Here is a 12,815-nt window from a genome sequence, read left to right as displayed (position 1 = left end):
AATAAATGTAGTGGAGTAGAAAGTACAGTATTTGCCTCCAAAATGTAGTGGAGCTGAAGTATAAAGTGGCAGAAAATGGAAAAGTAAAGTACAAGAACCTCAAAATTTTACTGAAGTACAGTACTTGAGTAAATGTACTTAGTTACATTCCATCACTGGATGCAATGAAATAATTGATTGGTGCTCCTGCTAATTGATTATGGATTAAGCTACTTTGGCAATTTAGTGGCCTAAGTCAGGGGAAGGGTTCAGCATCATGTGTGTGTTTTTAGTCCTCATATGAATGTGTCAGAGCGACAAAGCCATGGACTTCACTTCCTGTCATGATGCGTAAATGGGAAGTTCTGTCAATCTCATATCGAGGGAACAAAAGAGGAAGCAGCTCATTTCTGCAGACGGGCTCTGCAGCAGATAGATGTCCTAAACGACACAGTGAGAGTTTCTATTTGAGCAGAGACAACAGAAGCTGTTTCCCTTTACCGTCTACAACATGAAGCTGATGAAATGCATTTTGATTGTCCAACTTAGCTGTCTTTGTCAAGGTAAGGTGAACAGATGTATACATTTATAAACTTTATGAAAGTTATTTAAAAGATATTCAGAAACTGTCTGTTCTGCTGTGAGTTCATTATTATTATCTTTATTGAAACAGGCTGTAGCTGAGACAATAATAGATTTTTTTTGCTATATAAATTAATAACTATATTTAGTGCAATTTTTCCAAATTTGTTAACAAAATTAGTGACTCTCACTTAAACTGGATCCAGTTTATCCTAAACTGTAGCTTAAAGACAGCCTCTAATACACGTTATTATTATTTTTAAATGAAACCATAAAACAATGAAAGAAGGTCATTGTTGTCAGTGAAGAGAAATTATAGAAGCTGGTATTTTCTTCTGATTTATTATCCTGTAGGTGTTGTCTTTCTAGTTTAATCTTTTCATCTTGTATGAAAAGGTTGTGTGGGCGTCTTTACCTGTAAGACAGGCTTCTGTTTTTAATGGAAACTTGCCATCATACAGCCATAACGTCCTTATTAAACTAGTCCCGTTGTCAATATTGACTTGGCAAATGCTCCAAGTGCAGACAATTAATTTGGGTAAACTGCTTTTAGTCTTTGTGCTGCACACACTCGCAACATTTCAAAGAACATATTTAAAACTTAACACAAGGTCAGTTTAAAACCATTACTAGAAAATAATCCATTCCTGAATGTAACTGTCTTTAACTGTTTTCTTGATAATCCTTTTTGTGTGTATATATTCAGTATTTTGTTTTTTGTGCATCATTAGAAATAAGGGCATGCCCCCAATTTTTGCCACTCGAAAATTAAGCCACACCGTAAATTTAACATGATTAAAGAACACACTGCTATTTGAGGGGCAGAAATATTTTTAACTTCTGGCAAAAGTATTGTGAAGTTTGATTTACCTAATTCAGTGTATTTTAGAAAAAAAAAAGTACAATACAATATATTGTTTGGGTGCTTAAAAGTAGAAAACATGAAGTTGGTGTATCGACAGACTCACAACTGAGTTCTATACGGAGAAGATAAATGTCGTGTAAGATATAATTTGGAAGATTAAACACAGTAAATGAATTTATTGGTGGTGTCACACCCACACTGCACAACATCCACGTGCTGAAACACAATATTCAACACAATACACAATACTTGGTCAAGTGGTTACTCTTCAAAAGTCCTGCTGTGTTTGATGTGGCGTGTGTTTTGTGTTTGTGCTGGCCTGTGTAGGTTTTACGTTCACACTGTCTTTTCCATCTTCATTTCAGCCTGGCAAAACACATCCACTCCAACTGATGCCCCGGTGACAGCAGAGGAGGAGGAATTCAACAGTAAGTTAAATGTTTTTCTGCAGTGCAAATTATTCAGGAAGATAATCTGTCTCTCTTATTCTCTCACACACGTACCCAAACACACAGTTAAAGCAGAGTTTTGTACTTTACTTCTTGTCCAGAACCAGGATAAACACTTTATGCAGACGATGTATAAATTTCCTCCTCTCACTGTCACAGGATGTGGGGTGACCTGCTTGTGAAACACATCTTGGTGAAAATTTGCAGGTGCAAACCAAACATTGAGACAGTGAAGAAGCGTTCTCCCACACAGACTCTGGTTTGCTCTGCAAGCGACCCTGTGCTGCTAGTTCGGTGTGGCTTTGTACTCATCTGCAGCCTCACCAGCAAAATGTTATCACAGAAACATACATTTACATTCAGAATCATTGAAATCTTGTAGTCTAATCTTAAGTATAATAATGCCAACGGTAATAATCAAATATACTGTATTTCTCTGGGAGTTTACACTTACACAAACAGAGGAAAAATACAGTAAATTGTTTCACATTTATTGTATAGTTTAAACATGAAATATGGGTGAAGAGAGAAAGATGATTGTGTGATGTACGTATTAACCGCAGCACCACCACCACAAACACTTGCTGCCCCATTTATACATACAGAAAGTGCTTAATGTTGCTGAACTAATCAGGTTCAGTCGCTCATTACAACAACCCAAATACCCGAGAATGTCTGCAGCAGATAATCAGTACAACAACATATAAAAAATAAAGTTATATTATGTGAGAGAAAGAGGTAACAGGAGCGCTACTGGTATATGTGTCATAAAAAAAGAGGAAGACTAATGAACAAAATAAAAATAAATAAATGATCCAGGTCGAAGCAAGGTGACACATTGCTGTAATTTTATTTTTTTGATGTTTCTAGCCCGTTAAATAAATAAAATTATTAATGCCATTTTTTCTTTTGGTCACAAGTCTTCCTCCATGTTTTAAATGTATTTTATTTAAATAAAAAATAAGTAGTTATTGAATTGTAAATGTAGATGTTTAATTATCGTTGTGGTAGAATCATTGTAAAATCTGACAAAGTGATCGTACTTAAAAAAAATCAGGGAAACCGATTATCTCAAAGTTACCAATTAAAGTAGACTAATAATTTTAAAACTTTTTAGCTCTTACAAGTAAAGTCAACTTTTAAAAATTACAGTGTACTTAATGCTATATATATATATATATATATATATATATATATATATATATATATATGTATTTTTTTTTTTTTTAAGTATTTCACGTCATATAATTTACATGGATAAAGAAACACATTTTTACCTGAAGCATACTGTAGAATTATTTTCTATTCAAAACCCTGAAAGAAGCATAGTACATAGTAATAATAAGTAGTGTTGACAAAGTATTTAAAAGGAAAAACTTTATGTTACTTTAAAGTGGCCTTTGATCCAGTTTTAGCTCTTAGTACTCCAAGGAGGTTATGTTTTCACCCGTGTCTGTTTGTCTGTTGGTTTGTCAGCAGGATTACACAAAAACTACTAAACTAAACTTGGGTAAATGATGTGTCTCGGCTCAGAACAGACCTCAATAACTTTTGGTGTGGATCCAGATAAAGGGACAAATACAAGATGTTTTCCTAACTCTCTTTAACCTTGTGAGATCGGGCCTTTTTCGAACATTTTCAGAATAATGCATGGATCTTGATGTGAATCAGGTCGACTTAGCTGTCTGGTATCTGTGAGTGAGTCATTTATTTGTGATGTGGTGTTTTTTTCTCTTTTCACATTTCACCACACTGCCCGGATTCACGTGCTTAAACATCAAAATCAGACGTGTGGTCAGTGGTTACTCTTTAAATGAGAAACTTGTTCAGTACATGGTTAGATGTGTTTGACGCAGTGTGTTGGCTAGCTTTTATAGACTTGAGGGTGTTACTACCATTAGTAGCCCTAACCCTACTGTTAGTAACCCTAACCACAAAGACAAACATCTGTCTTTGTGTGTAAGAACTCACTAAGCCCCAAATGTGTATTAATTCGCAGCTGAAAATAGTCCCCAACAAATGCGCTATTTTCACTTGTTTGAATAACAATAGCTTAAGAAGCTGTATGGGAAATAGCTGAGCTTTATTAAAAAAATAAAAAATAAAACCGTGATTTGTGACCTGTTTTTAAAGATTTATGTCTTCAGTAGAACACAGTAGACTTTGAGTGCCACAGACAGACAGGAGAGGGAAGTGAGAAAGTATGTGGTCTTTTCATGGTTGATTAACTTTGTTTATGTTTGGCGGACTGTTATTTTAAATTTCTTCTCCAAAACTACTGTGTGTCCCTTTAAGGTTTCCAGGGAGCAAGAATTGACACCTGCCCTTGAGTTTTGCTGGCGTAATCATCACATAAATCATTTTGTGTTTCTGCCTCTGCTCGTCCTCAGGTGACCCTTACGTTCACAGACAAGGCGGTAAATGCAGCTTCACGCTCAGGATGCCTGGAAACAGGAGCAGTGAAGTGGTGCCATTAGCAGCAGACTCTGCAGATGCGCTGGTTGAACAGATCTGTCAGGATCTTGACTGCGGCAGCGTCTATAATCTGAAGAAAGCCAGCCCACTTTCGAATACCACCTGCTTCCACGACTGCTTGTACCAAGATGGTCGTTTGCAGAACTGTTCACAGAGCGCGGGAGATGGCTGCACAGTGGTTGCTGAAGCAGTTTGTGGTAAGGTTTTTACTCTCGTATGTCTTATAATCATTGTTAAATCTGTTTGTTTTTTAAAGTATTAAAGCTGAACTTGAGAACTTTGCACAGATGGCTTTGAGAAGAAACTGTAAGGTATTTTATTTTGTTCAACACAAGCATTAATCTTTAAATAACAGCTTTTATTTCTCCCTAATTTATCACATTAAGTGAGCATAACAAGACAATATAATATTGGTAAAAGAGGAGAACCTACAGGATGTAGAGAGAAGAGCTAGATTACAGCTTTATCAACGTATCATTGTGAATCAAATGTTGATTTCACAATGTAATGGCTACGTCATAATGAAACTATGAGTGTGGAGACAGGTTCCATAGAAGCTGTTTTTTTTAACATTAACATTTCCCAGTAAAAACTGTACCGATCAGGTTGGCAGCCTGGCACCATTTCTGCTTTCACATGTCTATGGTGGCAAATGTGACAGCACACATAAACCCTTCATATAAATACCAAGTGCCACAATTAACTCCCAAAATTATAGTTACAGTTAAAATTATTTAATATCCATTGAACAATTAATTTTAGTATTTTAATTTAAAGTGTAAAGTGGGACTGTCTTCTGTGTTTCAGGCCTTTTGAAGTTAATCATTTTTGGGGCAAACAAAACCATCCTGTTGCCAACATATTAGGCCTACATACCATTTTTTCCCCCCTTTTTTAATAAACAACAAAAAAACTAGTCTGGAGTTAACCTCACATTTTAAACTTTATAACATGGCAGTCTCAGTTCCTCATACAAAAGAAGGAAATAAGTAGATAATGCCTGATTTTGGATGTTCCTAGACATTGGTCAACAGAAGAGAGACATTCATATCAAACCTTGCAAATTGGTAATTTTGTCCATTATTTTGGACTTTTTACTGGAAAGAAGATATTGATATTGTTTTCAAATTTGGTGTGCTATTACTGTAAATATTATTGAATAACCTCCCATAAAACTATTTTTAAGGCTACCCCTGCCTGTCATCATAAGCAGATAAACTGACACCATGATGATGTCCTCAGATCACCAGGTTGTGCGGCTGGCAGGAGGTTCGGACCGCTGTGCCGGACGGGTGGAGCTGTGGGGAAATGGGAGATGGGGCACGGTGTGTGACGACCAGTGGGACCTGCGGGATGCTGACGTGGTGTGCGCCCAGCTCGGCTGTGGTTACGCCCTCAGTGTGTCGGGACAGGATGGCTCCTTCCCTCCGGGCAGAGGACCGGTCCACCTGGACGAGCTGAACTGTACGGGCAAGGAGAAGAACCTGTGGGCCTGTCCGGCGGCAGAGGACGAGTCCGACTGCGGACACAAAGAGGATGCTGGTGTCGTCTGTTCAGGTCACAGTCCAGTTCAACAAACATATTCATACTTAACAGAAACATGAGTAGACATTAGGGATGCATGATGAAATTATCGGCCCGATATTGGCATTATTTCATTATTATTAAATCATCCTCTTTGCTCACTACATCTTAGCCTTTGTTACCCTCAGGTGTGCGTATACTACAATTTAGTAACTTTATAAAAAACAAAAAAAGTGTAATTAAAGCAGGTAATTATCAGTTATCGGTATTGGCTGAAAAAATCCATAACATGCGTCCCTAATAGATATATAAAATAATAAAATGACAAAATCTGGGCAAGAAAGTTAATTCATTGACCTTGAAAACAAAAGTTTGACAAATAAATCTTAAATCCACTAACTAGCTTTCTGGAGCTATTTAGCCAGATTACATGCTGCATCAGAGCGAAAGAAGCAGATTTATAAATTAATTTATTTCATCAGCATCAGATAAAAAACCAAAAAAAACCCCACTGAATCTGATAATCAGTCAAACCGCAGCATCTGCAACAGAAAATGCATTGTTGTTCCTCTAGTTTCACAGTTCGTATTTCTCTTGTGTCTCTATGCAGAGATGAGAGCAATGAGACTGACTGGAGGTCTGGACCGCTGCGCTGGTAAAGTGGAAGTCCACCGTAATGGCAGCTGGGGGACGGTGTGTGATAACTGCTGGAACAAAGACATGGCCTCCAGAGCGTGCTCCATGCTGCAGTGTGGCGAGCCGATACAATATTCCCAGTTTGTTCCTCCTCTCCTTCACAACAACGGCACACTGTGGTTCTATATGTGCTATCAAAACGAGCAGAGTCTGTGGCAGTGCGCTGAGAGAGCCAATAAAACACATCTGTGCGCGTCATCCAAAGCATCTGGTGTCATCTGTAATGGTGAGTGACACAGTTTTTATGCACATGTGGACATGTGAAAATGGTTTGACTGAAATATTAAATAAATCCTTTTTTACTATTATACTTTTATGTGCAAAATTAGGGAAAAGAAGCTCTTTTTTTGTTAATTCAAAAGATATAATTACCTTGTTTCCAGCTAATGCTATAAAATAATATCCTTTCAATACAAGTGACACATTTTACATGCTTAACACAAATATCTGATAATTTCCAGATGCCTTTTAATCACAGTGATATAATGTCACAGAAAAAAACTTACAACATTTAATTCCCAACCTCAATCTTTCTGTATTTTCTGGGTTGCTGTTCAGTATTTACAAAATCATATCATTCTAGAAATATTCAGTTAATTCTGAGCTCATTTTGCTCATATAGATAAACCAGGTGAACATTTGATTCTTTAATTCCTTTAACTGTTAAACTGAAAAAAAAATCAAGTTATTTTTGTCCTGCAGGTTCCCTCGGGTTTCCTGAAGTCACCACAGCCACCACAGCTAACGCAACTGTGCCGATCAGCTGGACGACTGGTAAATATTTTAATTTTGTTTTCTGACAAAAACAGACACATATTACATTATATTTATACACATTACTTTAAATATTCTTTGGCTCAAACTGTCATGTTAAAACATTGAAATGTTATTTGTATAACAAGATATTTTTACGTTATTACGATGTACAAACAAGTTATGACAAGAAACTTTTCTTATATAACAATATAATACTTAACATGATAACTTATACTGTTATAATATATATAATACCTTCATATGACGTGAAAATGTCGTGTTATAACAATAACATTTTTGTCTTATAGTGATTACTTTTTCTGGTTTGGCAGCAATGTGCTTCCGTACAGTTCACCCCCAAATCAAAAATACATATTTTTCCTCTACCCTGCTATTTATCCTAGGTTGCTTTGGTGTGAGTTAAAAAGTTTTGGAGATATCGGCCGTAGAGATGTCGGCCTTCTCTTGAATATGATGTAACTAGATCTAGTCTTGAAACAACTACCAGATGACGATGTGTATTCTTTCTTCTGAAGATGCACCCGCACTCGGCCCGCCTGAAGGCTTCTCCTTACCGTCTGTAGAGCTTCTCGGCACCATCACTGTTTGTCTGCTGCTCCTCGTGTTTCTCATCACAAACACGGTGCTCTGCTGCCATTACAGAAGAAGACACGGTTGGTTTTCTCCTCACTTCAGTCTCACTCCTTTCATCTAGATAGTCAATCTTTGTTAAGATAAAAAAAAATCCTTCAGCAGATGTCTTTATTAGACAGCAGACACTCCAGACACATAATAATAATCTACATCTTGGTAATTATGTCCACAGCGCTCTTGCTCCATCAGACGCGCTCCACCCCACGACAGTCCTCTGAACATCACCACAACAGCCACCCGGACAATGTCAACCTCATCAGTGTCAAGACTACGACACCGCAGACGGACGGTCAGTGCCTGAAGAATATTATAGATAAAAAACTGGATGTGTGAGCAGAATTTAATACTAACACAACTCTTTTCTTTCTTTATACCCTGCAAATATATGTATTTGAATTCAGTGATGAGAAAGTTTCACGCTTGTGCAGCATCTACAGAATATATAGTCATCTCACCAAGTCCTTTTTGTGTGTTTGTCTCAAAAAGCCCCCTCCGACCCCAGGTATCTTTGGACCCAGCTTAGTAGTGTTGACAGCACGTCAGTAGATACAGACTATGAGCAGTTTGACCCAAGCAATGAGCCGTCTGTCCCTTTATCAACCTTTCGGAGTGAGCTACCTTCTTTTATTTCCTCTCCATTTTTGTTTAATCCTGTGTGTTTCTCAATCTTTGCCTCTTGAGATGTTTTTCTCGATGTGTTGCTGCATTTTGCGGTTGAGGATGCTGTACTGTACGTCGTGTGTATGCGTGTGCAGTCTGTGCAGATCAATGCACTGAATGTTTGCAGGATGATTAAATCGAGGCTTCGTGTGCATCATTTTGTATCCAGATTCTCAGAGGTACAGAACAGATGTGAACCCTTTGATGCAGCCCTCAGGTCTCGACACCCTCTGTGAGGAAGGTGAGTCACTGTTAGTTTGCAGAGATGTTACAAAGAGAAAGAGGTTTACACCCTGCAGATCAAGATGATGTTCCAGGAACCATCAGAGGGAGTTTTAATCATGGCTGGGACTTTCTGAATGCTTCAACGTGTAGGAGTGTTGGGGGTGTATAAATGTCTTCTTTTGAGTTTCATTGGATTACTACTGCATATAGTCGTGTAAAGCCTTTTGTGGCTCCAGTAGAAGCCGCATGTAGTCTCATAAATTACCTCGTGCTGAGCTGCATGTGGGTAATGTTGGAGCGAGGAAGATGAATGCATGGAGAGAGAAAGGTGATCTCTGGTTCTGCTGTATCGATTTTGATGAGTCCAGCAGTGTTATAGGAGTTGAATGCTAGACCAGTGGACTGCTTTTCAAAATGTGGCTCCTAGATTACCCACAATGCATCTTAGCCACTGAGTCACCAAGCCACAAAATGCTTAAAGGGGCACTGTGTCGTTTTGGAGAAGAAATGCAAAGTCCGAATTTTAATATTTACAATATCAATGAGGTAATGATAGAAAACTCAGAATTATTTATTTTTATAACTGAATCAACAAGCTGTTTTCAGAGGAACACAAAGTCCCCAGAACACTGTTTGAAGGTAGAAAGGTGGCAGGGGTTTACTTTAAGGTTTAAATTGATGGCGTTATTCAAGCGTTAAACTTTTTGAGCCATAAAATTATATTATACCTTTTACAAGAGGTCCACTTTATTTGTGCTTGTTAAATTATACTTTGTCTTTAATGTCTTATTTTGATTTTATTTTTCAGGGAATGAACCCAAAAATGATCTGATGGGAGCCTTCACGAGTTACAACGGGGAAGCTCAATATGCCCGAGTGTCAAAGATCTCAGTGGACTCCTTCGACAGCTCCAGCACCTCCTCTGGGGAATGCTACGAAAACACAAACGGCTACGTCAAGGTCGACCCCGGTCAGTTGACTTCACTCACCTGCTTCACCTTCACCATAAATTAATGATGGGACTGTGCAACAATTTTTAAATGAATTGTATGAAGATCAATGAGCAGCTCTTTACTTCAAAGAGACAGTGACAGGAATATTCACACCATTCATGTGATTTCCCATAAATTTGGCAATTTTGAATATCAATTCTAACATGTGTATTGCTGGTTGTAGCTCAGAGTCCCACACTTATGACTTAAAGCTCTGCGTTTCACTTCTTTTTACGTAGAAAGATGTGAAAACTGACGTGTCAAAAAGCTCTCACGGGATAGATTAATACCTGACCTCTGCTCTCACTATCTACAGAGCCAGGACCGAGCCAGTCATCTGCTGTCAACGATGCTTTTGATCCTGTAAGGGACAACGATCAATTTTTCTTTGGACAAACAACAAACATGCACAATCCAGGTACAGATGTTACAGCAACAGATGTAACACATGAAGAAAAGTAAGATCGACAACATTTGCTGATCTTTGTTACTGTCCGATCATCAGGGAATGAAGATGACATCTACTCCCCTGTGAGCCCCGACCAGCATTCTTCATCTGATGATGACTACGATGACATCGGCACCTAACGGTGAACAGAGGATTTAACTTCAGCACCACAGAGAGACGAACAAAGAGAATCAGACTGAAGAGAATGTTGCAAAACTGCACTGAAAGGAAACTTTAAGACGTGTTTAGACTGAGGAAACCTGAGAAGCATCGTTGGGTGGTTTATAGGCTCTAACGGGAGCCTCAACATCAAACCTAGAAGTTACGGTATGTGTTGGCGTTCTCTGAATGTAGTAGAAGCTGTAACAGTTGTACTGTGCGCCGTTTTAGATTTTGTTATATTTAACTAAGATGTTCTCATAGCAGTTTTCAATAACAAGTATGTATTGTAAATATTGTGCTAATGTTTGGATTTAAGTACAATCAAACTACTGAGTTATGTATCGTTAGCTGTGATGTGCACTGCATGGCTGAAAATATGAAGACACATAAACTGATTGTTGGTTATTCTTAAACCATCTGCTACTTTAACAGCCTCCACTCGTTAAAGATGCACTGTGTAGTTTTGGGAAAGACATTTTTAATCAGAAGAGAAAGATCTTCACTGACTGATTTTTTTTTTTTGATGCCTAAACAAGCTAAATAAACAAACTCTCTTTGTTTTCATGACTGAATAAACAAACTGACCTTAAAGGACGACACAATTTCATACTGTTTTACTTTGTTTATATTTAAATTACATAGTGCACCTTTAAGTAAGGCTTTCCACAATTTTCGGGACCTGATCGGCTCCCATTCAGCCACAAGAACACTGGTGAGGTCGTACACTGCTGTAAGGCGAGCGAAGGCAGGGCAATTTTATCACATTTTATCACAAGTAAACTAAATGTGCCTGAAATTAAATATTCAAACGAGACAGGCAAAGAGACACAAAACATACAGTAAGTAGTCAGTGAAGATATAAAAGTCTTCAGTTAGAAAAATATAACATTAGTTATCAAAAGGGAATTTTAACAGCATAACTGTGTGTGTTTTGGTTATAAGGATACTTCAAAGATACAGTAGTTTTGGGGAATTTTACAGTTTTTCCTACTTTCCTAAAGTCAGATGTTAATAAATACCTTTTTAAAAATGTATTATCTGAAATCTGTAATCTGAAATTCTGTCAAATAGTAGTATTAGGCCATCGCATAACTTAATTATGATCCCCCAGGCATCCAGAATTGATTCAGAATCAGATTCAGACAACCCATTTTTCTAATTATTGGACTCAGTGTTGTTTTTTTCTTTTTTAAATCTGATATGATAAATAAATTAAGGCAAGATAATTATATGTCCGAGTTTTAGACTTTGAAAACCTCTGGTCCAAAATATAATTTTTCTCCTTAATTGGAACTAATGTGCACAGTTCAAACCATATAAACACATGAACATATGTGTCCTCATACTTTTGACCATATAGTGCATTCAATGTGCTCATATTTGCAACAAATCATCCTGTGTAATCAAACTATTGAGTTGCACCACAGGGTGGCACTACAGGCTTGTAATTAACTAAAGGTTTATGTGCCTGACAGAGAAAAAAAAACTCGCAGTGCCATAAAATGTTTGCCAAGGCATCTTTTCCAGGCTGTAAAGCTTTGTGACAAACACCCATACACACTGAGTGAGGGAGAAGTCAAAACAATGCACTGAGGGGGACTCTGGATCCTGATCAACATAAACCAAAAGAGCAGTTTGAAGCCAGACCTGGCACGGCGCTTCTCGGTCCATTACATCTGCAGCAGCTGCAGAGCATCAACGCTTCCTCCTGATGCCTTGAATCAAAGTGATGTCTTGTTTTGTGGAGGTAAATATGACAAACTGCCTCAAAGCACCTGTAAAACTTTTAATAGCAGTGGTGAATGCACAGATGAACATGGATTAGCTTCAGCGTGAGAAGTGGGAGTGATGATGCATGAGACTGATAACCAGCAGAATAGGGTGTTTTTTGACTGGAAGGTATTTGGCAAGGAAGAGTAGGAGGTTAAGTGTGTGTGGAGGCGAGAGGAAGGGGGGGCGAAGCGGAGTAGAAAAAAGGAGGAGGTGGACGGAGAAGTCGGCGAAGATAAAACGTGTCCGAGGGAATCATATATTACAGTCAAATTTAGTCCAGAGCTCTGCATCGAGATAAACAGGCGAATTAACGACCAGATCTCCTTATGAAACTCAATCTCTTTCACATGCCAGAGAGTCCAGCACACACACACACACACACACACACACACACACACACACACACACACACACACACACACACACACACACACACACACACACACACACACACTTAACAGAGATTCCATCTAAAAGTATGCAGTTTGATATATTGCAGATCCTCCTCGAACAGTTTGCTTTTGTTTCATTCTGCTCTCAAAGATTGATAAATCGGAATCTTAAAATCTGTGGAT

At 38.1% G+C, this 12,815-nt stretch overlaps 1 protein-coding gene across 1 annotated transcript; it reads left to right on the top strand.

Annotated features, from left to right (window-relative positions):
- The first annotated feature begins 466 nt into the window (after positions 1 to 466).
- Positions 467 to 11,213, top strand: LOC141010901 (T-cell differentiation antigen CD6-like). The gene is made up of 13 exons (XM_073484055.1): positions 467 to 542; positions 1,792 to 1,854; positions 4,266 to 4,547; positions 5,593 to 5,907; positions 6,485 to 6,796; positions 7,273 to 7,344; positions 7,863 to 8,000; positions 8,153 to 8,269; positions 8,467 to 8,589; positions 8,810 to 8,881; positions 9,674 to 9,835; positions 10,174 to 10,275; positions 10,363 to 11,213. The coding sequence occupies exons 1-13, from the start codon at positions 491 to 493 to the stop codon at positions 10,443 to 10,445; spliced, it is 1,893 nt and encodes a 630-aa protein (XP_073340156.1). The 5' UTR covers positions 467 to 490; the 3' UTR covers positions 10,446 to 11,213.
- Positions 11,214 to 12,815: the final 1,602 nt, after the last annotated feature.

Source organism: Pagrus major, chromosome 16, assembly GCF_040436345.1.
Source record: "Pagrus major chromosome 16, Pma_NU_1.0".
Lineage (NCBI taxonomy): Eukaryota > Metazoa > Chordata > Actinopteri > Spariformes > Sparidae > Pagrus > Pagrus major.
The sequence above is the reverse complement of the archived record's forward strand: the minus strand, read 5'-3'. Positions and strand labels throughout refer to the sequence as shown.

Coding starts and splice junctions, on each gene's coding strand:
- LOC141010901 (XM_073484055.1), top strand. CDS start 491: ATGAAGCTGATGAAATGCATTTTGATTGTCCAACTTAGCTGTCTTTGT. Junction 6,797..7,272: donor ATCTGGTGTCATCTGTAATG/GTGAGTGACACA, acceptor TTTGTCCTGCAG/GTTCCCTCGGGTTTCCTGAA. Junction 8,001..8,152: donor CCATTACAGAAGAAGACACG/GTTGGTTTTCTC, acceptor TTATGTCCACAG/CGCTCTTGCTCCATCAGACG.